The 26263-nt window shown below is 31.2% G+C and overlaps 1 protein-coding gene across 3 annotated transcripts; it reads right to left on the bottom strand.

Moving 5' to 3' along the window:
• Positions 1-6838: 6838 nt before the first annotated feature.
• Positions 6839-25285, bottom strand: LOC115891421 (the record flags this gene model as incomplete). Of its 3 annotated transcripts, none has more annotated exon segments than XM_030911864.1 (5): positions 6839-8308; positions 9876-10127; positions 16345-16549; positions 24562-24803; positions 25142-25285. In XM_030911864.1, coding segments are annotated over 4 exon segments (612 nt in total). In that variant the 3' UTR covers positions 6839-8308; positions 9876-10074.
• Between the last annotated feature and the right edge of the window lie 978 nt (positions 25286-26263).

Genomic DNA, 26263 nt, shown 5'->3' with positions numbered 1-26263 from the left:
AAAAATACGAGAGGCTTTCGAAACTATTAGCCCTAATATGTTAGCAAATGTCAGACGGGGATTTTACGACCGCCTAGACTTCTGTCTAGCACAAGAAGGTGGTCTTTTTGAACACTTGTTATAACTTTTTTTTTATTTAGAGTAATTTTTTATTTTATTGATGTATTTTTTAATATTGAAAATGAGTTGTGGGTTTAGAGAATTTATTTAATTTTAGTTTTGGCTTGGAAACACACTCAAATAATAAATATTAAAGTATTTTTGTTTTAAATGTTACCGAATGAAATGATGAAAGTAATAAATACTCGGCAAACCTCGCGTCGTATTCCTAGTCTGTCGCGACCGACCCTTCCAAGCACAACTGCAACTGCGTACTGCCTGACCAGCCGACTAGCCGGCAGTGAATCTCGAGTACGAACGCAAATCGGGTAAACGCAAATTCGTCGGGCAACTTGCTATGTTACTAGTAGCCTGGTATTCTCTGTATATGTATGTGTATGGTTTATTGCATTTTATGTTACATAAAAAGTAGTAAATTATTTATTTCTTCATAAATATCTAGAAGATATTGTTAGGATATTTTATTATCTTGACCATGTTTGGATATCTTACCTGAATTTACATAAGATATACATCTGCAGGATTTCAGGATGTCTAGAGGATATCCTATAGATGTTTTTTTTTATAGGATGATCTTGTAGTGGGATATTCCAACACTATAAATATCCTGCGGATATTGTGTGTTATATGATATGTAAGATCTTCCTCTAGGAGAGGCGATACCTTGTCGTTGGTGGGGAAGCTCCTAGGGGAAATTCGCTCTGGCAAGTCGACTGGGTCTAAGGAGCATTTCATTATCTTGTACCTGGCTGTAGAGTCGTGGCCAGAGAATTGCACCAAGACGTATAACGATGCCCGATGGGATTATCTTATCCGTCATACCAGGCACCCTCTACTGTCTGTGGTTATGTCTCACGGGTAGGAAAAGTCTTGACTTAACCGCATGGAGCAAGAGGAGTCAGCCTCATCAAAAACCTAAATCCTACAATGGCGGCACCAGGTCAAAGGAATGCGTTGTTAGACAGAAAACTATCCTCTACGGGTCTCAACCTTGGGGCACCAGAGGGCACCTCATTGTATTTACCTCTTACTTCTACATGTGAGCTCTATAGAAATAGACCGCTAACCCTAGCTACTCGTGGGATCAATATAAGACCAAGAATAAAAAACACCACCGGTGAAGCTGTGGGAAAACCACTTAGCAACACTGGGAACATTATTAATGTAAGTTCCACGGGATCAACAGAACTAGAGAAGAGGCGGCTGAATTGTCAGCCGCCTCTTCTAAGGTTGCGCGAGACCAATCTCCACAAGTGGTACACAATCTATCACCTCCTCTAGTAAAGGTCGGGACCCTCTCTAGACCCAGCAAGCGACTCAAGCTCTCTTTTCGTCTACCCGGCCATGGCCAACCAGGCGGGCTAGACGATCCGCTGAGAATAGGTCTTAGCGGGGCAGAAGTATGGAGATACCTCCAAGTGTTCCACGAAGGATTTTCTCCAGAGAAAGCAAAAACGAAAACACTCCTCGAATAAGTGGAGAGTAAAAGAACCAAGAAACAGCCTGGAGCATTACTACCAAAGGGCAAGAGAGGGAGTGAGAACCTCCAACCTTTCACCTCTGCTAAGACAAGGAGAGAAACAAGGGTTAACTTTTGCGTTTCCGGCTGGGAGGGGAGGTTACTGGTGAGTGTAGCTGCGGGCAAGGGGTAGAGACGACCAGACATGTGATTGAGAAATGCGTGAGAGTTGATAGAATGGTCAATAGAAGACGATACGGGGTCCGCAGAGCACTAAGGGATAGAGAGGGCACGATTGAGATCAATATATAAGCATAGTGAATAACTTTCAAGCAGATTCTATAGTGGAATCCTCGACGTGGCAGCTTTAGACCTAGGTCTTCTTTCCTCGCTAATCTTTAGGGAGTGGTGGTTGGTGGGTTCTCTTGAAGTGGATCGCTCGATGGCGAGGGATGGTCAGAGCCGTAAGGCGGGTGACCACGGTGCTACTGTGCCGATCCCATAGTTTATAACGTGCCGCCACGGTCACCTCGGGCCGTCATGCCGTCTCGACAGAAAGCATGAACTAAATGGGAGATGGACGTTGCCACTACGCGGCGGCGACATTACGGATAGTGTGAATTTGTTCACACTGTACTTCGTAGTGTGATTCAAGAATATTCACCGTGGTGGCCGGCGGCGGCTTGAGTACGGTGGCAGTACATTATAGTGATAATCGCGCTTAATGCGTCGAACACAGTACTCTTTCGAGCGCAAAAAATGACATATGCAGATGCTTACACCGATTTTAAATTTTGTATATTATTTTATTACTTCTAACAAATCATACTTATTCTAACAAAATTATGATATATAATAATAAATTGCTAAAGGAGAATTTTTTATTTGACATTTAAGTACTAAATTATTTTTTGAAATTGGATCGGTCTAGGGGGAGGGAAATACTCGCATTACCTCTCCGTTAAAACCCTGCTTGGTCTCTGTACTACCAGATTCATATGAATGGAATAGAGAGAATGCAAGATAAGTTTTTATCTAAACGTAAGTAAAAAAAAATTGCCGCTTTTAATCTAAACAATGGTTAGGTATATTATCGCAGAAATAATATTAAAGTATCCTGTTAAATATTACCTCATATTCTTAAACTACAAAGATCTATGACAAATAAGTCTTTTGTTTTCAAACTATTGGTATAACTGCTGTGCTAGGACCACACCAAAAACAAAAGTCGGCGAGTGAAGTTGCTGAAATGATTAAAATTTGCGACAACAAAAAACCGGTGGGACCACTTGCAACCGGCAACAAGTCCTCTTTATTCGTTAAGTTGCATGGAGAAATTTTTTTATAGAGTAAAGCGTTCACGGTTTCCTTTGGGAAATTGATCGTGAAGAAGAAAAGACCCAAAATAGTAAGAAACGGAGTAAAATGAAAAAAAGTCATATTGTTGATTGAGCTTAATCATAAAGAAGACAATTTTGGAATACTAGAAATGAATATGCAGATATAGAAATAAGCCACATTCATTTGCGAAGTGCTTTGCAAATTTATAAACCAGAAATTTAAAGTAAACAAGAAAACATTATTCCCGTACATGGTAAAGAACACGAAGGTGGAATTCTGTAACTAAATAGCAATCGGTAGTAATATTCTGGCCTTGACCGTAGAAACTAAACAGCAAACGACAGAATTCTTCATCGCTACCGTTCGCTATTTAATTACAGAGTTCCACCCCTGGCGACAGAAAGTTCCTTATCACTGCACACGTTAGTGTAGTCCATGAACACGGGAAATTCTACCCACCGCGCCGGAACGAGTCAGACGAGTTTGGTGTGGACTCGGAATTACCAGAAGCTTATAGAGAAAATCAAAATTTATGTTTTTAAAAGACAATGTTCATACATTTCTTTTCAGATGCCAAACTATACCTTGCATTCACCTATTGATAAAATCCTAATGCTGCTAAATACCAAACACCCACTTCAACGACATTTTTAATCTAGTTGTCCAAGTTTAAATGGACCATGTGTTTTTATACAATTATTGTTTATTTTTATTTATTATTATAGATGTATCATTACTTGTACCGTTTATTTTATATAATTGGTCATATCCATTAATTTTTCTACTACTAAACCTACTTATTATTATCCTAGTTATATTAAAATAGATCTCTTCTTGTGAAATAAAGGCTAATACACATAAGTTGTAGAATAAATAACTTAAGAGTTCATTTCACTAGTCCGAAAAAGGTAGCAAAATAAGCGTTCGGCATTTAACGTTTTATGTGAAACTGGCTAGGTATTTTTACACAAATGAAGAAGTAAATTAAAGATAAAGGATTATACTATATCCGTATTGTAGCACATTTTTAGATAACTTCTTTATTTTTAAGATTTTGATGGTCAAACATCACCAAATATTCCTTATGTTTGTTATGACTAAATTTTCTTGAAAATAAAGATATAATTTCAAATTCCATTATGATACGGAAATAGATTGAAGTTTTGTAATTACAGTGATATATAATTTATATGGTTTTGTAACAAATTGCTCGCTATTTTATGGCAAATGCGGAAGCTATGTAAACCTTTATCAAGCCTTAATCAAAGCACGTGTGTCTGGAATTTTGGGTGTGGCTTAACACGACAGGATCGGGCTAAGCTTTAGGCAGATTTCTGAAATATAATATATATTTTCTTTGGCCACACACCCGCTTTACCCGACCCCTGAGAGCGACCCGAAATTACAGCGTAATAGACTCTTAAATAAAATAGTCGTCCACAACAGATATGATATAATGATACAGTGTTTCAAGATAAAATACAGTAGACAACATACACATTACAGTCCCTACTGATTAGCAGAGCTGCAACAAGTCAGTTTTAAAATGACTTAAATCTTAAGTCTTAAATCATTTCTAAAATCAAAATGATTTAAATCTTAAGTCATTGAATCCAATTCAACGCAAAGTTATAATGATTTAAGTCTTAAGTCTTTGAGAGAGAGAGAGAGAGAGAGAGAGAGATTGGTTAAACCAATATAATTACCCACGATCGAAGACAACCACAATTCAATAAGTACCTATTTTTTAAATGTTAATATTCATTTTCTTGTATTACCGATATTACCGACTTTATTATTAACTATATTAATAATTTATTGTCGATATACAGGGTGGCGCTCCTCATTCGCCTCGGTGGATTATACGAAAACGGAAAGATGTAGAAACAAAATATTTTATGGGTATATGGGGGCAGACAATGTGCACAATTTAAAATTATTTTGAAATATACAGGGTGTTTCAGAACTAAGATCCATACCAAAGTTATATTTTTTCTTATGGAACACCCGGTATTTTATTTCATTTTTGGATTCTTGGGCCTAAAAAAGGCATTTATTATAAGGGTTAAATATGTTTAAAATCTTTAGTTTTTGAGATATTTAAAGATATTTAAATATGCATGCTACAATAGAATAGATTATTAACACCCTGTGTATTACTTTTCAGAATTAATTTTTATGCTTAGTTTAAAGGTAAAGAAAATAGTTTTACTGAAAAATGGTATTGCTTCCTTAAATTGATACAGGGCTATCAAAAGTTGCTGATCTATTTTAAGGATATATTTTATATAAAAACTTCATTATTTCAAATGCAACACCCTGTATTTTTTGATAAATGCTCTTTCAAACTATATTTAGGGTTTACTATACCTATCTAGGTCAGATTTTGAATAAAAAGCGATTTGTAAATAAAATTACAATCAAGATGGCTGGTGTTGCCATGGTAATTTTCTAGTGACAGTTAGTAACTATTTTCAAAGTCGACATTAGTTTATGGACATTATTATATATAATTTATAACAGTTTACTTAAATTTACCTACAATAGTTTAACAAATAAGTATTCATTATTTTATCACGAAAAATAAAACACTATCTGCTGGCGGAACGAACAGATATGTTACTAGTGATTTTATTTTGTGACGCAAATTGCTTCTTGGCCTCATGGGCTTATACTCAAAGATATTAAAATAGGAATCTTCCTGATAAGCGTTCCTTTAAAAAACTACTTGTCCTATTTCGCAGAGCTGATATTGTGGCTTATAAAAAATCTATTGGGCAGAAACCTGTCGTTGGAAGTGAAGAAAATGAATTTGCCATAATTGGCTCTTTTATAGAAAATTCATATCTACAAGTCATAAATGTAAAATAAATCAAAGAACTACCTACTTTTTCATTTTTCTTGATACAATAATGAATATATATTTAATAAATATCATTTATTAAACTATTGTAGGTAAGTTAAATAAAAACTGATATAAATTTAAAAAAAGTCCATAAACTAATTTCGATTTTGAAAATAGCTACTAACTGTCACTAGAAACTTGCCATGAGGACACTAGTCCTCTTGGTAGCCATTTTATTGAAAAATTGCTTTTTATTCAAAATCTGGACTAGGTAGGTATAGGAAACCGTAATATAGTTTGAAAGAGTATTTGAATCTGCTTCGATTTGTTTAAAAAAATATAAGGTGTTTTATTTGAAATAACGGAGTTTTTATGTAAACTAAATTCTTAAAATAGATCAGAAATTTCTGATACCCCTGTATAAATTTAAGGAAGCAATAACACTTTTCTGTAAAGTTTATTTCTCTACCTTTAAACTCAGTACAAGAATTAATTCTGAAAAGTAATGTACAGGGTGTTAATAATCTATTCTATTGTAGCATGCAAATTTAAATATATTTAAATATCTCAAAAACCAAAGATTTTAAACATATTTAACCCTTATAATAAATGCCTTTTTTTGGTCCCCAGAATCCAAAAATTAAATAAAATACCGGGTGTTCCATAAGAAAAAATATAACTTTGGTATGGATCTTAGTTCTGAAACACCCTGTATATTTTAAAATAATTTCAAATTGTGCACATTGCCTCCCCACATATACCCATAAAATATTTTGTTTCTACATCTTTTCGTTTTCGCATAATCAACCGAGACGAATGAGGTGCGCCACCCTGTATATAGAATAAAACCACTTAAAATAAATCGATGTATTTTCAGAATAACTACAAATAATAAATACTAAAAAAATATGTGTGTCAAGAGCATAAATACACAACTAATATAAAATTAAATTTTGTGGTACTTTGTACAGGGTGTCCCATTTTCGTGTGTTTTCAAGGGTTTCTCGTTTATGAGCAGATGTACAAAGATGCGGTTTTCACATTACTGTGCAATGTGTATAGTTTTTTTATGAAACTAAAGATGGTACAACTTAACAAGTATAGCTAGGGACGTCAGAAATATAAAATAACTAAGTAACTAGTCTTTTTAGTTCCTGAAATACAGGGCAATTTTGAAATTGCAATTCTCGACTCCCCTCGTACCTCGGATATCTTAGAAGAGTTTTCCATGTAGAATTGAGTAGCATGATTAGATTTTTGATGTAAAAATTTTTGATTCTTTAAATATGACCCAAACTTATGTAATATTTTAATGGGATACCCTGTATATTATTTCTTTTAATCATTTGCCTTGTTATGGGCTTTCTAAGAATATAATATATTATACTCTATACTGATTTTAATAAAGTAAACAAGGTAAAAAATTATGATTTTACTTTGTTTATGAAAATTTATTTAAAACTAGACATGACATTTTACTATGACGCATGACGATAGCGAATGCCAGTGATTTTGATCATCATTTATCCATTTTGAAAATTAGTCTTAAGTCAGTTTTTAAAATATGACTTAAAATCAAATGACTTAAGTCATTAAAATAATTTAAATCAAAAAAGGACATAAGTTTTCTGTGAGTTTGCCGCTCTGCTGATCAGACCAGTGGTTACTGGTTACCCTCATATTTGGAACCCATGGATACATCGGTACATTGTAAAATATGACACCTATTTACTCAAATCATGAGATTCTTGTATTACTGTTATTACTAATAAATTTTTTGTCTCTTTTTTGAATTGTTTTTTTTCCCAAAGTCTTCCAGTTATTTATTCTACTTTTTGTATGTTACTAATTTAGCGGCCCATCGACTTGCCTATATTTACAAATAAAATAATAATGGAGGGTCATGGATATTATATTATCTAATGCTGATGTGATCATTCAATTATGAAAAACAGTTTAATATAATTTTATGAGTAGTTTTAAAAACTATTATAAGAAAGAACAAAATATATTATTCCACCCTTTAATCAGAAGGTTAGGTTAGAAGCTTAATAACGATTACATCTTTAATATTAATATAATTATTAGATCATTTTTTAAGTTAGGCCTCCCAGGTCTAGTTATTGATATTTCTATTTTAAGCTGCAAGTAAGAAAATGTTTAGTTTCAATACAATAAATGGACATATAAAATTAAATTGTTAATTGAAGATGATCAATTTACATAACAAAAAAAACTACACATCTGAACTTTTTATATTTTCTAATAAAGGCGCTGTTAATTTTAGTTCTTCTAGTTGTATTATAACTGGTGCTGCTCTATCCTCTTCTGGAATAGAATACCGCCGGTCAATATTAAACGAACTACTGACATCAAGACTATTTGCCATTCTCTCGGGTTTTAGTTTGATAGCAGTTGGTTGCTCGAAGCTTCGCGATATTTTCGGTTTGGCGTTGACTCGTGTTGGTCGAAAAGGCTTTGAAGGTTCTGAAGACTCCAGTGATTCCATTGGTGTTTCAAAACTTATTGTCGGCTGATGATAACTGAAAAATAATATGTATAGATTATGATCGGTTCAGCAAGTCTTCGGTAGCTATATCAATATACTTTGTGTATTTAACCGTACACAGTGCCATTGTCAAATCTCACCAAAATATGCTGACTTTATCTGTAATATTCTAACAAACTAGGTCAAGGTCGGATGGTAACTCCAAATCCTTCAATTTAATAGCGTTAGTAAGAAGTTTTACTTCAAATATGTACATAGTGCACACACAATGTTTTTGCTATATATGGTACTAGGCCCTCACCTCCGAGCCAGAAAATGAACGAACAAAATAGTTTTGTTATAGTTATTATAAACAATTTATTCATAAATATAAATATTTTACATATTTTTGCATCTCTTAAAATTTCTGCTCCCTAGAACACATTACACTTGGCATTATTGACTGAAATTATATAATTTTAGTGATTACAGTTGAGGGTTGGAACCTTTGGTGTTACACAGCAAAATAAAACACTAAATCACCACAATACAAGGTGGTTAGCGAAATACCAATGGTTAGCGAAACGCGCGTCCAGTGTAAAAGTAAAAGTGTTTTGGTGAAAACACTTTTACTTTTACACTGGACGCGCGTTTCGCTAACCATGTTAGCATCATCAGCAGATGATTATAAACTGAGTCAGTTTATAATCAAGTAAAAGTGTTTTGGTGTATTGTAGTGATTTAGTGTTTTATTTTGTTGTTTTGTTATTTTGATAATTTTAGTATACTAATCCAAACTTGTATGACTAAAAATGTATACCTGATGCGCCTCAGTGGTTCACCCCTATAACTTTTTTTTATCTTTCCAGGTAAAAAAACGTAATTTGGTATGTATATTAGTAGTTAATATGACATAAATTAGGATTGATGACGTTTCAATTATTTTCGGTCACTTCCGGAGTTTCACCGAAAATGACTACAACTCTTGATTTTTAAATGGCACCTTTGGTATTTTTTTACTTTATTCGATAATGACACTCTGAATAGAATGGCATATTGTATGTCAACGTTTGACATTATTGCTTAAAAAAATTGTATTTTCAACTTTAATCTAGAGTGCCAAGTCTGTGTTAAAAACACTGATTTTTAATCAAGAAGCCTTGGAAAAATAGATTTGATCGCCTAATGTTTTTAGTGTCTTGGCCGGTTAAAAAAAAATCGTATTTTTAATAATATCTCAATTTTTTTCAAATAGAACGAGGGTGGCTCATTAGCATATTTGGAAAAGGCATTTTTTTACGAATACTTTGATACCACACACTTGGTATATCGAGTGAAATTATCGTTACGAACCGCATGTTACAATTTCAAATAAACCAAATGCGAAAATGTTAATAGTTGACATATGATATGTCATAAGATTTGTTGTACGGCTAGCACTTAGCAATAAAACGATCTTTAATGAGATATTTATAGAAAAATATGATTATTATTAGATTAACATATATTAACATACCATAATATGAATATATATGATCTTAGGAAATCGGATAATCTGGTTTAAATATATATTTTTTCCTGTCTAATAATATATTTTAATAAATATTTTTTGAGTATTATACCTGCACGATCTTTCGTTAACAACGAAAGTAGAAGGCGTTCGACGATCTTGATGTTCAAAACTAATAAAATTCCTATGTCTAGCAGATGTTCTTTCTACAAAGCATGACGATCTTCTACCTTTAGGGCATTGATATGGAGGTCTTTCGACGGTTATCGATGGGCGACGTCGTGATATGAATATTGGTCGATCAGGACGTTCTATGGTATGAGAGATGGTCGACGATCTCGACTGATAATTGGAATAACCGATCCTGCAAAAATCAATATATAAAAAAACCATAGGTCTTGGCATCTATCTTGCATCTATCAATAGATAATAGATACCTCTATAGTTTGATTTTGTTTTTTTTTTTTGGTTGATTTTGGCGCTAGTTTTTACTTTGAAATAGATTAAAAATGGCATAATAAAATTTAAGCTGCTGCTACCGGATATCTGTCATTGTAAAATTATGTATTTGTCATTGCCATGTTGTAAAAGAGGTACATAAAGGTAAATTTTAGATGTGTCTGTTTCTAAAAAATAAAAAGTGCGTTTATCGAAAACTACCAAGTTTCTTTCAAAATTCATATTTTTAGTGCGGTTTATTAAGGATATTCTATTTGCCATCGTTGTGTTTTCCTTTTTATTTTTGTTCTGCGTGAAATAAAATTTACCATGCCGTCCATAGACTTAAAATAAAATATAGACTACACTATTTACATCTAAACGCGGTCAAACAATCTTTTCTGTACACATGTTTACTTCTGGGTTACAGTCAACCGAGCCTTCCTCATCCAGCCTATGTTGTCACGTCTTTAATATTATCAATATTTTTTTTCTTGTTATACACATATATTGAGATATTAAAACAGCATTTTTATAAAGTAGGTTTTAATATTCCATAGATGTATTTATACTACTAAATTATAAGTCGGATACTATTTAAAAAGGATAAGTTCTTTAAAATATGGCAACAGCGATTAGAGGCGAGGTCGCCTATTCATTCATTTATTACCTTGTATTACGCGTCGCACATGTGCGGTAAAGCTTTGTTGCCACTATGTCCCCGGCTGTATTAACGCATTTTCTTACCTTGTAGTCCTTAAGTGTTTATTTTATTTACTTTTTCTGTTCAAGAAGTATAAAATATGGTTCGCCAGCGCCAAATTTGCAAGAAATTTGACTTAAATAATCCATTTAAGTCTTGAAACGACTTTCGACCGGTAGGCAACTCTCAATTTACCCATTAGGAGTCAGTGGCGTTGTTGTAGAAACGCGCTTATTTAGATAATATTTTAGTAAAATGTAAAATCTGAATTTTTTCTCTTATATAATCATTTATATAAAGGTTTTTGTCAGAAAATCATAATTATAACCCTGTTAATAATTAATAATGTTTTTATTAAACATATATTCCGGTTTATTCTAAAATTATCTCCAGAATCTAAAATAACATACAAGAATTTTAAAATGATATTACATTATGAAACAATTTTTTTTAATATACCGGGTTCGTCTCAAAAGTGGCTCACCCCTATAACTTTTTTATTTTTTCAGATAAAAAAAAACAGATTTGTATGTTAGTAGGTATATGACATAAATTAGGATTGATTGATGTATTCAATTGTTTTTGGTCTCTTCCTGTTTCACCGGAAATGATTACATCTTTTAATTTTTAAAGGGACCCTCGGTATATTGCTACTTTATTCGATAAAAAATGACACTCTGAATAGAATGACATATCATATGTCAACTTTTGACATTGTCGCTTAAAAACAAATCGTATTTTAAATTTCAATCCAGGGTGCCATGGTGTTGTTAAAAACACTAAGTTTTAATCAAGGAGCCTTGGAAGGAGCCTGGGTTTCGTGTTGTCTAGGCCGGTTAAAAATGTACAAATCGTATTTTTAATCATATGTCAATTTTTTCAAATGGAACAAGGATGACTCATTAGCATATTTGGAAAAAGCATTTTTTTATGAATATATTGATACCACACACTTGGTATTTCGAGTCAAATTGTCGTTATGAACCGCGTGTTACCATTACAATTAAACCATATGTGAAAATGTCAAAAGTTGACATATTATACGTCATTCTATTCAGAGTGTCATTTTCTATCGAATAAAGTAGAAATATACCGAGGGTGTCATTTAAAAATTAAAAGTTATAGTCATTTCCGGTGAAACAGGAAGTGACCAAAAACAATTGAATGCGTCAATCAATCCTAATTTATGTCATATACTAACATACTAAATCTTGTTTTTTTATTTGAAAAAAATAAAAAAAATATGGGTATGAGCCATTTTTGGGACGCACCCGGTATATTAAAGACATTTATCCACTTCCTATCACCTTCCTTGCTTTAATGGAACAGATTTATGTTTTCTCTAATTTACATAATAAGTTATCACCTGACCAGAAAAAAAAATTACAACAATCATAATTTTTTTTCTCTCCCTGTCGCCGATTCTATTATATCTGTAGAATAGATCCTGTTTTGATTAATATTAGGGGTTGTAAATGTTTGACTAAAATTAATAATTTAATATTAATTTCAAAAATTACGTAATTTCAATTATAAAATTTCTTCTATTGTATTTTATTATTTTTATCCTTTTTGGACTCTAAGACGTTTTTTCTAAACTTTTATTTAAAAAAACCTCTCCTAAATCTTAATAAAATATAACAAAGTTTAAATACGATATATTTTTAATTTAATTATAGCTTCATTAAAATAAAAAAATTACCCGGCTATGATACGGAGAGTTCAGGTGTACTTGAGAAACGAAAGACAGTGTTGCGTTTCTCTTCAGAGTGGTCAGGGAACGACAGTTACGACAGAGACAACCTATCTATCGCTCGTGTCGCACTCGTTATAACCTAAAACAATAACTCAAGAACAACAAGACATTGTCTGACCGCATATTCCAGCTATTTATGAATGAGATGCTCAGTCTATTATTTTAAGTCTATGATGCCGTCACTTTGGGATATTTAGAAGTGCGTAAAGAATGGAACGAAAAATCATTGCTTTCAGTTGCTTTCCGAATTCAAAAAATTGTTTGCTACAACAATATAACCAGAGAAATTTTTTAAAGCTTATAGACATTTTACAACCGAAGACTATACTTTTAATTAAATATACAATTAAAATTAATTAAATTAATTGCCAATTAAAATATACAACCGCATGTTACACACGAATATGAAACACTTCAGATAGTAAATTTGCCATGTAAATTTAGTTATAAAACCATATTTAGTATGTTAATAGTTTATATAGTTTTTAGAAACAAGTGAGGGTTGCTAGATTAGTTGCTAGATTAGACTGAAATCATAGACTCTCCGATGGAAAAAAATTATATCAGCTTCAGGTCCTCAGAGTTCCATTTTGGGGCCTATGTTATTTTTAATATACAATGTGGTCCGAACTGTATTCCGGAAACTTCGGCAGCATATTATGCAGATAAAAATAAGTAAAAAAGTTCGTATAAATGTATGTCCTAGAATGCTTAGTTTCGGAGATACAGGGTGTAGAAGTTTCATTTTTATTTCGATTTTTTCCAAATAATTTCTGAAGTAACGTCAAGATTTGGCTCAAAATTGGTGTCTAGGAGCCTTTTGCAATAAGAAATTTGATTTTGATGCCAATATGACTCCTACTTGTAAAAGGCTGCTTGTGCTTGCTACTTGTGCTTGCTACATATTTTTTAACTGGTTTGAAAAGTAATAAATTTTCGTCCGTACCTGTATAAACCTACTGTGTAAAAAATATACATTAATGACGTTTTTTACGTAAAAAAATCTCTTTGTAAAAATCGCTACGAGTAATGGTTCTCGAGATATTAGGAATCGAAATTATCCATACCTGTCATAAGTATAAATTAAACATGTTAATATACATATTATAACATATTATTATATACATGTCCTGATATAAATTAAACATGTTAACTAAATAGTTATTAGACTGAAATCATAAATTTGAAATGTTTTTGTGTCAAAAGTTTAACAGAAACTGTTTTATCATCATTTTTTCACAGAAAAATTTATGATTAATTTCAAAAATTTGCAAAAATTTATTATTTTAGTCCCAAATTTTTCAAATTTATTATTTCCCAAATTTATTATTTTAGTCAAATAACTATCTACTCAACGTGCTTATTTTTATCAATAATGGCATGTATTATTGACTATTTCCATTTTAAATATCTTGAAAACGGTTACTCGTACGGACTTTCACCAAGAGATCTTTTCGAGGTAAAAAACGACATAAATGTATATTTTTTTACTCAGTAGTTTTATACAGGTATGGACGAAAAGTTATTACTCTTCAAACCAGTTAAAAATATACAGATAGCACCCTCTACAAGTATGAGTCATATTGATATCGAAATCAAACTTCTCATGACAAGAAACCTCCAGACACCAATTTTCATCCAAATATTGACGTTACTTCATAAATTATTTGGAAAAAATATAGAAATAAAAATGAAACTTCTACACCCTATATCTCCGAAACTATATTAGCATTTAGGACATACATTTATACGAACTTTTTCACTTATTTTTATCTGCAGAATATGCTGCCGAAGTTTCCGGAATACAGTTCGGACCACCCTGTATATGCACCTGATTTACCATTCTAACATAGTATGCTGATGATACTTAATAATTACTTCACATCTTTGACTCTTTTGATTTGGTTAGGTAAATAAAGCTTTAGACCTAATACTAAAATATGCAAAAATTTATTCACTAGACATTAATCCGGATAAAACTAAAACTCCTACTTTTTACGTGCATTTTAAGATTTCACAAACATTATATTTTAATATTTTAATTGTGATTTTCTTGGGTATAGGATTTTTTTATTAAAAATTAAATGATTTCAAGGTATTTTAAATCATTTATTGCCTAATCAACTCGCTTCACAATTCACTTATATTTTAAAAATAGTAGGTTAGTCGTGACTGACTAAGTTAAGAAAAAACTCAAAATTAAAGTGAGGATGCAGTCAATAATCACCATATAGGCTAATAAAACTACCTACTTTTTCAAATTTGTCAAGTTTTCGAGAATTTTATTCCCATCATCAGGATAGTTTCTAAAATGTATAAATAAAAAAGGCATTAACATTTTAAAATTGTATAAATGAAAAAAAAAACTTACAACTGAGTCAATTAGCAAAAAAACATCCTTTGCACAAAAAGGCCTTAAAAACTAGCATCGTATGACATTGGACTACAAGGATATTTCCTTTATAAAATATTAAAATACATATCCAACGATATTACTTTTCTTTTAAACACAAACAAAAAGATTTTTTTTTAAATTTAATTTTTACATTGTTATTTCGAGCTCGATCAAACAGTGACTGTTTAATAAATAACAGACTTTTTCTCCCATAATAACATTTACTTCTTGTACTGCTCTTTTTTTATACAAACCAACAACCATCCACGGTTAAAAACTTTAAAAATATATTCATTGAATTTATTTTACACTATTAAGGCTAAAAAACAACTTTTGAAACTTGTAGAATTACATAACACATCTTTTATAACCACGGAAAGGCATGCTGGTATGCAACCAACACCACAAGGCTATACTATACGGAGAGCACAAAAAAAAATTTAATCTTTACAAAAAGGCCTTCCCTTTAAAAAAAAGGAAAATCTCCCTATTTTACTTTGTAGCATTTTCTTAACAAGGAAAAAATACATTTTAATACTATAAATAATGACAATTATATAAGATCTTCCCTTTTACCCTTGAGTGAAAGGAAACAACGTGTACCACCGAGCAAGACATGTCAAGTACTCAATCAGTTAAATTTACAACCCACAACATCATTAAACAACGAATTAACTAGAAAAAGAAAGAAAAACGGAAAAGAAAAAGAGAGAATCGAACACCCACGGTGTTAGGAACGATTATGTGTACACTGATTAACTTTGATAGATTTATGTAACTCCAAAATGTAATTATATATATTGCTAAGGTTCTGTAAATCAGTTTCTTTATTTAAACAATTCTTATCATAAAAAATATGTGTCATTTCTAAGAACAGCCGCTTATAGTACTTCGATTCCCTCTCAAGAATTACAACGTCCGAAAACCTCATTTGATGGTCTGTTTTAATACAATGTTCAGCTAAGGCACAGGGCATAATGCTTCTTTTACAATCACTCTTATGAGATGAAACACGGCCAGATAATTCTCGAAAGCTTGAGAACTTTGAAAAAGTAGTTTTATTAGCCTATGTGGTGATTATTGACTGCATCCTCACTTAAATTTTGAGTTTTTTCCTTATATTTTAATGTATATTTAAGTCTAATCATTAATAAATAAATTAAATGTTTTATAATGTAAATATTGTGTTGTTTTAGTATTCTCAATAGAAATAAATTTAAGCTACTAGCTCTAATTAGTCTTATGCTTTGTAATTAGTAGTTTAACTGTCTATTAGTAGTTTTACTAACCTGCAAGTGAAGTAGTAGAGCTGTGATCAAATACACCGATATTATGGATGTCTGTTGCCGACTTCACTCTTCGCGGTGGTGGATTTAAAAATATGGAGCTACCGACAAAGACGGAATTCTGACGAGGTCTTCTAATAATCGGTGATGGTAAAACGGAAAGTGGATCAGTTAAGGCGTTTACGTTGTACTTGGAAAACGACATGCGCTGCTAAAAGACTTTTTGTTAGAGTAAAATATTTAAAATATTTTGTATTTAACATAGTTTTATCACAGCTTATTCATTACCAGCCTGCCAACTCACGATCATTTGATGGGACTCACGTTATTAAACAAATCGGATTTTGAGCTCTATTAAAGGGTCGCATAAAAAACTACCGGGACTGCCGCATGCCGCCCTGAATTCCGACATACAAGTATACGACTCTAGTAGGTGAAACGCACCTGCTTGTTTTTGAGTATCCACCCAAAAACAAGCATTAATGACCAGGTGGTTATTTGATAAGCTGTGGTTTTGTGATAATTTCTTGTAGTAGTTTACTTGCACAAAATAATCTGCTGATGTGTGCAGAATATGGTTAGCGTGCTTCGAAAGTGATACCAATAGTGTATAATTGTTTTGCAAACTGTGTAATTATGTGATATAACAACGAAAATATGAGTATAATAATGTGTAATATTGTAATATTCTGTTACAATTAGAGCCTAGATTATATGCAAAATTCATATTTCTACTACACGTTTGCATGTAATCCAGCTTTTATATGTGTAATATTTTTTATACATTCCCCGTTCACATTCAAGGAAAGGAAGAAACTATTAAAATTTGAACCTATAATATAATTATACGTACGTATTATTGCTTTTTTGGTCTTATATATTTTAGGAAATGTTATTATCGAGGATTTGTTTTTCAGAATTTAATACCTACTGTATTTTTATTTGTCAGCATGATGTTGCAAAAGTACTAAAAATGTTTAATATAAAAAAAATAAATTGCATTGATAGGAAATGTGAAAATATTTCAAATATTAGGTACGCTACTACGTAACAATTAAGTATAACCACGCTAAACATAAATTTTACAAGTAATATGTGTATAAAAAATGTCTATACCTATGGGGCGGATTCAACTCTCCAAAAAATCCTATATGGGTTTTTCGATATTGCAAGAAAATCTACAAAATAAAATAGTTATTTTATGTAAACACTTCTGCGTTAATCCCAAACGGAAACTACTTGTCAGAAGTTAGGTTTAAAAATATACAAATTTGCCTAACGAACGTTTCGGAATGTCCGTCGTCGGAAGCAAAAAAATACAAAGAATAAAGAAAAAAAACTATTTAAAATATTTAAATTGGTGAAACATCTAGACCCTTAAATGTTCGAATTAAAGAACATAAAGATTATTTAAGAAAGGGAAGATTTTCTAAGATTTGTCAGCATTCATGGGACACAGGACACAGAATAAATTTTATTAACGCCAAAATTATAAAAGAACTAAAACTTGTTTGGAAAGCAATTTGACATTCGTGACATCAGCACTCCGGCAGTCTAACGTATCGCTAATTGCCATTCGCAGATATATTCCAGATACGTATAGTGAACAAGTGAACCCTTCGCAATGTTAAATAATTTTGATATTTGATTTTTATCGTGATGGCTTTTTATAAAAGTGAAGAATTTAGTAAGAAAAATATTAATGATGAAGATGAACGTGTACGGATTCATGAATGGTCACGATCACGGTCACGACACTATAGAAATGTGAGGTATAGTCTGTGAAACGAATAACTTTGAATTTGACAGTTCCCGCGGGCTTTTCTAGTGTTAATTTTATTAGGTTAGCAACTTGAGGCCATGCTGACGCAATGCCGTCTCAAATAGAAAAGCCTCGAAGCGAGATTAATGACGTCACGCTAGTTATATATACTACTATAAATATATATATATATAATACTATAAATACTACGGATTAATAAATATGTTGTAGAATACATGGAAAACATAATAATTCCTCGTATTTTTGGTTTGTATTTTAAAAATGATATAGTTTACATGAAATATACATAATATACAGTTAATAAATACAATATATATATATATATATATATATATATCTATTTACAGTAATAAATTGTGCAAATTTTCGCAAATAAACTATGAACCATACAAATGCAGCAAATGTTTTACAATATACAAATAATGAATAGGTACATAAGATAATGGGTAAAATATAAAATATATTTTAAATTTTGGGGTTTGAAAATCGATATAATTTAACAAACAACATTCAATATCAACTACTTACTATGGCTGAAATCGTATTCCATAGTCAATGTAGATAGTTTTAGTGTTAAGAATAATAATTTAAAAAAATACGTGGTCATCTTTTGACAAGTTTATATTAGTTTATTAATTGCAGTAAACGTTATGTGGTGTGAATATTTTATATGTAATTTTTTGGATTATATTCGACACTATTTTTTTCATATGACACAACACTGATGAAGGCTATGATGTTAGCCGAAACGTTTTTTTTAACCAAAAAAAAATAATGAAAAAACAAATGAAAACTTAATCAGCGTTTTTCCCGAACCTAAATCCCAAGAAAATAAAAAATTTTAGAATAATTTTACATATAAAATGACAGCGATCTTTATTTCATAGCCATCGCAGCAGCCTTTTTTCCATGATATTGTATTATTTGCAAATATAATTTTTCGAACATTGATACTTGCAAAATATACATATTTTTTTTGAGAATGCAAATAATAATACATCACTATTAGTAGATATTAAATGTTTTTTGTTAAATTAGATCGATTTTCAAACCCCAAAATTTAAAATATATTTTACATTTTACCCATTATCTTTGTACCTATTCATTATTTGTATATTGTAAAAACATTTGATGCATTTGTATGGTTCATAATTTATTTGCCAAAGTTATTTATTACTATAAATAGGTATATATATTGTATTTATTAACTGTATATTATGTATATTTCATGTAAATTATATCATTTTTAAAATACAAACCAAAAATACGAGGAATTATTATGTTTTCCATGTATTCTACAACATATTTATTAATCCGTAGTATCTAACTAGCGTGACGTCATAAACCTCGCTCCGAGGCTGTTATATTAGAGACGGCATTGGTCTGATATTTAGAAATGTCAAAAGCTGATGACATTTTACTTTTGACAATTGTGTTGATTTTTGTAAGAAGAGGAAGAACTGTCACTTATTTTATTATTTTCCTTTTCTATTTCACGAAAGTAAAAAGAGTTACCTATCTGATTCGTTCAGGCACTCAATTTAAAGAATATCATTAACTTTTTTGACAGAGGAATTTTATATTTACCATGTTGGTAAAAAATAACGGTCAAAATTCAAAGTTATTCATTTTATAGACTATATCAGAGACTATATGTATGTATATATACTCGTATATATAGAATTAATGGCATTAATTTGCAATAGCACCTCGAACCCACAGTTTCATTATGGAGCCAGATTAAACAAATCAGAATGAGTATTATGTTACCGTAAAAGCCCGAATATTGGTTAAACGTAGGGTTACCCACGTAGGAGCCCGAAATATGCAAAAAAGGTCACTTTAGGTTAAGTTTAGATTAGGCCTATATTTTTATTAATGCAAAACCAACTAAAACCTAATTCTAATATAACCTAAACTCACTCCCTCTTTTGCATATTTCGGGCTATTACCTGGGTATTTCTAGGTTTAACCAATATTCGAACTTACGGTGTAAATTTATGGACGGTCCATAAATTTAAATTCGCCGTACAAAAAATAAGTAATAGTTACTGTAGATAAAAATAAATTAAAATATAGTTCCACGATAATTCAGTTTGCAGCTTCTTTTCATCATACCTAGTAAAAACCCGTCACAACCACTACTCATAGTATGTATGCCTATGTATTTTTAAACATCATTATGAGATTTAAGTCATAGGTGCCCATAATATGAGTAGCGGTATTGACGGTTTTTTGTTATGATGAAAATGTTGTGTGATATGAAAAAGCAACAAAATATATTATCGATTGCAGCAACTATACCTAGTTTTACATTCAGTATGTCCAATTAATATAGAAAATTATTTGTTAGCTTCTTAAACAAAACAGACCCATAATAATTCAAATCTTTATCATCCAAGACTTCCAAGAATTATAGAGTAATCTCACGTCAAAACTTTTTAAAATTATTGCATGCCTTAAATGTTTGCAAAATTAACAAAAATATGTCTTTGATTACCTGCAATTAATATATTTGGTCCAATTTATCAGTTCTGCATCATATCCGAAATTCAGATTGTGTGTGACACAACGAAGAGTCAACGTACAACGTGAACGATAAGAAAATGGCAAGTAAAAAAAATTGTAAAGTCTTAATTACTAATTACACAGTCTTGAGTTCTCCTGCCTAAAATCTATATTGCCTTCCCTAAGATTTTAAATATAAATGATTGAAATTCATACAAGTTTACCACAATTTAAACTTAAGATAATTATTTAATTATTATAAATCCATAGTTATATTAAAATATAACACTTACGAAGTTACTAAATATTAACTATTTCTACTTAATCATTTAATAATTCTGATAAAAACACGCTTGATTATTTATTTTAGAAATCATACGGGCTATAATCATTAATATGACTATATTAACAATACTTAAATCAAAATTTATTTGAAGGAATGCTACTGTATTACAATAAAATTGTAAAACAAGTATGTAATAATAACTCGGAATAATTATTAAAAACTGCTCATCTTGATATAGAGATCTCAAAGATCTGTTAGCCGATTTTATTGAAATTTCGCCGTGTTGTGAAATTTAATAAGTTAGCAGTAATTAAATGATAATTATTATTTACAACAATATTTAAACGATAAAAACTTATCCCAATAAATATTTGGCACCGCCTTGAATTCATTTGTTTTACGTTGGCGGTGGAAACCATGCAAGCTTTTTCTTTGTCCTAAGTTGTTAATTAAAAAAATAATTATCATATAAAAAAATATAGGTCCTAATAGCCTAAATTTTATCAAAATATATCAGCAGATCCGATGAGACCCGAATATGTTTTGGAACTTAATGATTTAATTAATTATTCCCTTTAATGCATCGATTGTGCGCATTATCCTACGCGCTAAGAAAAAAATATTGCATTAGTCTAAATTTATTATTTATTTATGTTATTCCGCTCTTTCACGTATAATTTGCCCCCTGCTTCTCATACGGAAAGAGTTAGATTAAAATAGCCCAACTGTACTTAACAACCCATGCCTTGACGCATATTCTTTTTTATAATAATATCGGCTTTCAGAGACTAAACGTCCATATCCATAAAATAGTTGGCCCACACTAATAAGACCTCATTTCGGCCCTCGGACGGCCTTGCTATTCAGCTATCGACTTACGTGTTGACAAGTTGATTAGGCAGGTTAATGAACTCCATGTCGCCTCTAGCATGTCGTTTTTTCAAAGATGGGTCCCATATAAACGCGGCCAGAAGTATTTTCAATACTAAAAAACTATTTAAAATATTTAAATTGGTGAAACATCTAGACCCTTAAATGTTCGAATTAAAGAACATAAAGATTATTTAAGAAAGGGAAGATTTTCTAAGATTTGTCAGCATTCATGGGACACAGGACACAGAATAAATTTTATTAACGCCAAAATTATAGTAAAGGAAGCGATAGCCTCTAAAAAGAAGGCTTTTTACAAAGGCTAAATCCAATCTAATAAAAATAAATGTATTGCCCATGCATCTGTAGATGTTAATAATGTATGGCAATCCCTTTTTTGATTTTAAAGAACATAACATACGTAAAAATTAAAAATAGTCATACAAAAAGTTTGGGCTTTTTGGTTTTACCTTATTAAGTAATTATTGTTATCAGGTAGTAATTGTTAATTTTGAAGTTTAACTTGATATAATGCATAGACTAATGTCATGTACTAGAGATAGATTGGACACTGATATAAAACAAATGGGTTGGCATTTAGAGCCACCTGGTGAACTAGACCATAGACAATAATCAACATAGGGACTGTCATGTCATCTTCATATATAAATTAGAAACCTGTACTTTAATGTCTTTTGCGCAGTCTGGCGATGCGGAAGAAACTAAATTTGGAGTTATATAAAATTACCATTGAGTGTCTAGGGCATGATATAATGTCATTTTAACAGAACGTCAACGGTTTTTGTAGACGTATCTGTTTTAAAAACTAAAGTGTTCTCGAATAGTTGAATTTAAATATTTTAAATAGTTTTTTTTTCTTTATTCTTTGTATTTTTTTGCTTCCGATGACAGAAAGAGATAAACTTTCCGAAACGTTAAGCATTTTTTTGTTCGTTAGGCAAATTTGTATATTTTTAAACCTAACTTCTGACATGTAGTTTCCGTTTGGGATTAACGCAGATGTGTTTACATAAAATAACTATTTTATTTTGTAGATGTTCTTGCAGTGGCGAAAAACCCATATAGGATTTTTTGGTAATATGTGTATGTATACAAGATGTTACACACAACCCCTTCCATTAAAAGCTGTTTAAGATCTATAAAACAGATCTGAATATTACGAAATAAAACTTATTCGAGATATTAACTTCCTATATCAAAAAATATTTCACTCCACTTTATGATGTATAATATGATTTAACAATATTTGCGAAATATAAACAAATATTCAATACCAATTAGACTTTACTTGCTAAATTGTCATATAACTTTCTAAAATTGTCATAGTAACGAAATCCTTGAAATGAGAATACGACTATAATAATAGAATTATTAATTTTAAAATAATATAATATGAAATAACTCTGCTAAACAAAGGTTTCGGTATATGAACATGATATATGGTTTAAAAGCAGTGTTATTAATTTTTTAATATTTTTTAAATAATATATTATAGGGTTAAATTTAAAATAAGAGAGATTTGGGCAATTTTATAACAAACGGATATAATTTCTTCCGCTCCCTGTGTAATATCCAATCGGTTGATGCAGACAGATCGAATATATCGACTTTCGTTAACTTAATAACCCAAGTTCCAACTTTAAAAATGTTCAATTTATGATTCTACCAATGCTTATTAAAGATCGTGTTTTTGCCAATTTTACACATGTTTTATTTTTAATTCCAACTATTAGAGATAGGAATAGGTTAGTTAAGCAGAAAAATTATGAGATATGAAATAGTTTCCAAAAATTGTAATTTATATCGAGTGTTCCATTTAAAACAAGAAAGATTCTATCACTTTACAAGCAATGGGGCAACATTGTTACGCTGAAAATATTTTAGATAGATGGAGTAGGTGCCTATAAGTAAAAATTCACACGTTCTCCATAAACGTCTAACCTATCATCGCCGTAAATCACCTTATCAATACAGGCTGGGGCTTAAATAAAAATGCAAATATTTCTAGGGGTAGTATATTTCGACCCCAGAAACAAGTCTATGATATTTTTTTCGCGAAAACCTTTTTTTGAAAATTTGGAATTTTCTGAAAAAAAAATTTGGATTTTTTTTAATATTTACTTAAAAAACATGTCTCCATAATATGGTAACATAACTAGTAGATTAAATTGATAAGAAGGAAAACCTAGAAAAGATCTGGTGGTTCACAAATTTTAAGCAAATTTTTTTTTATAATTTTAAAAGTAAAATATCTTTATTATTTTGGACTTATTTGAAAAAAGTAAAGAGAAAATACGTTTGTTCTTTTATCGAAATCTACCAGCACTAAAAATATTTGCACTTATTTAAGGCTTACCCTGGATAATGTTATTTTTGATCTCAAGTTAAATTTGAAAAGCAATTAAATTTTATATCGAGCATACTCAGAATGTGTATAAAATTTCATTCAAAATTCAAAATGTATAAAATATAAAAGGAAAGTTAAACCGGAAACGGAAAAAATATTTAACGACAAAATTGAAAAATCTACTCATTATCTTCTAGCATATTCGGATTTGTATCTAAATTAGTTCGTTAAAAAATAAAGGGTTGTGTGAAACACCGTGTTTTAATTCATACTCATAATTCATACTATTAATAACACAGGCACTAGAATAAGAATATCTAGCGGTGAAACCAACACATTATGCGAACTATAAAAGCCTTAAGCCGCTACTAAGGTTTGACCTTTATTTTTACATAGTCCACATACTGTTGTCGGTTTTTGAGCCTTCGGCAGCGTGTTGCTCACTTGATGATTGATGCTAGGGGGGCTAAGGGGTGCCAGTGGACATGACGGTCTGTGCGGCTGCTGGTGGAATTTCGGTTGATAGGGCTCCAACATTCGAATTTTTCCCCAGCGGTTGAAGAACAGTGCAATGGCTCCTATCCAAATTAGTAGAACAAGGACCACAAGCAGAACTTCCTCGACACGGACTTGGACTACTTGACCATCTGAAAGTAAAAAAATAATAATCAGGTAGCTCTAAAGGTAGGTTCTTACACACGCGAATTGCGAATATCGTAAAATAAAACCGTCTTATTTATGTAATTCATATAATAGCGAAATTAGCAATTAATTCTAGGGATATTTGTGTTTTTAAACGCATGTGGAAATTTTCCCTTGAATAAAGAATTTTGTCTCCATCCAGTTGTGATTTTAGCATATACATAGGTTTATTTTTATATATTTGATATATCCATTATCTTCTACCTTCTCTATAAAAACCATCACAACATCTTTTCCTACCAGAGTAATTTGATTTAAGGAGCTAATGATAGAAATTATTTACCTAAGAGCGCAGGTTGGTCTCGCGTAGCCAATAGTGGCGGTACGGGGGTGCCTCTCGCGCCCCCTTTTGGCGTTTGGGGCGCTGAAGCCTCTTCTCGAACCTCCACTTCCATGCCATGGAAGCCACTGTGGCCCCCGTCCCACTCTAAAAATATTAATTTTATGATAATATTGTACACTCTAAAAGAAAACGCTAATAAATAATTTAAATAAACAAATAAATAAATGCCTTTATTGTCAAAAAAAAACAATTTGTAGGTAAAGGTAAACTAAACAAACAAAAGAGAGTACAAAACAGGTATAAAACTAACAAGTATAAAAACAAAACAGTTTACAAATTTCATTGTCAGTCTTATTGTTTAAAATAAATATTTACAAATGTTAAATGTCAAAGAATAAAAAAATAAAAATAAGATTCAAAAATATTTAGTAAGTTTATAGTAAATATAGTAATAGCAAATATTAGACCAGTGTTTACAAGATCAAATTCGATTTTCAAAATATCAAGTCATTTACGGCGGCGGCGGCGTAGAAAGCCTTGTCTAGTAAATAAGATTTCAATGCTTTGCGAAATGAAGAAAATGATGTTATGGATTTGATTTCAAATGGCAGATGATTGTGCATTTTTTTCGAGTTGTATAATATTGAACTTTTAACTCACTCCGAGCGTGGGCTAGGTAGATAAAGATCTTGCTCCGCGTTCCTGAGTGGATAAGTGTGAGATGGCCATTCTTGAGAATCTGATACAAGCTTACGTATTAGGAAAACGAATTCAAATATAAATAAGGAAGAGTCAATATTTTTAATTTTTTAAAAAAGTCCTGGCAATGAGGTCTGGAGTGAATATCGAACAGCTCTCTTCTGGAGCTTGAAAAGCAAATTGAGTCGCAAAACACGTACCCCAGAATGGAAGGGCATATCTAAGGTGCGACTCAAAAAGTGCATAATAAACAGTTCTAGCCACGGAAAAGTTAAGCTCCTTAGAAACAGATCTTAATGCAAAACAGGCAGAGTCAGCATGTCCCATTTTAGAGAATTGTCTACAACAAGCCTTAAGAACTTTACAGATTTTGAGACGTCAATACATACATACAGCCGTTACTCGCTGACGAGTATTCGACAC

The sequence above is a fragment of the Sitophilus oryzae genome, unplaced genomic scaffold (genome assembly GCF_002938485.1).
Source record: "Sitophilus oryzae breed Bouriz unplaced genomic scaffold, Soryzae_2.0 scaffold_1181_pilon_pilon, whole genome shotgun sequence".
Taxonomy (NCBI): Eukaryota; Metazoa; Arthropoda; class Insecta; order Coleoptera; family Curculionidae; genus Sitophilus; species Sitophilus oryzae.
The sequence above is the reverse complement of the archived record's forward strand: the minus strand, read 5'-3'. Positions and strand labels throughout refer to the sequence as shown.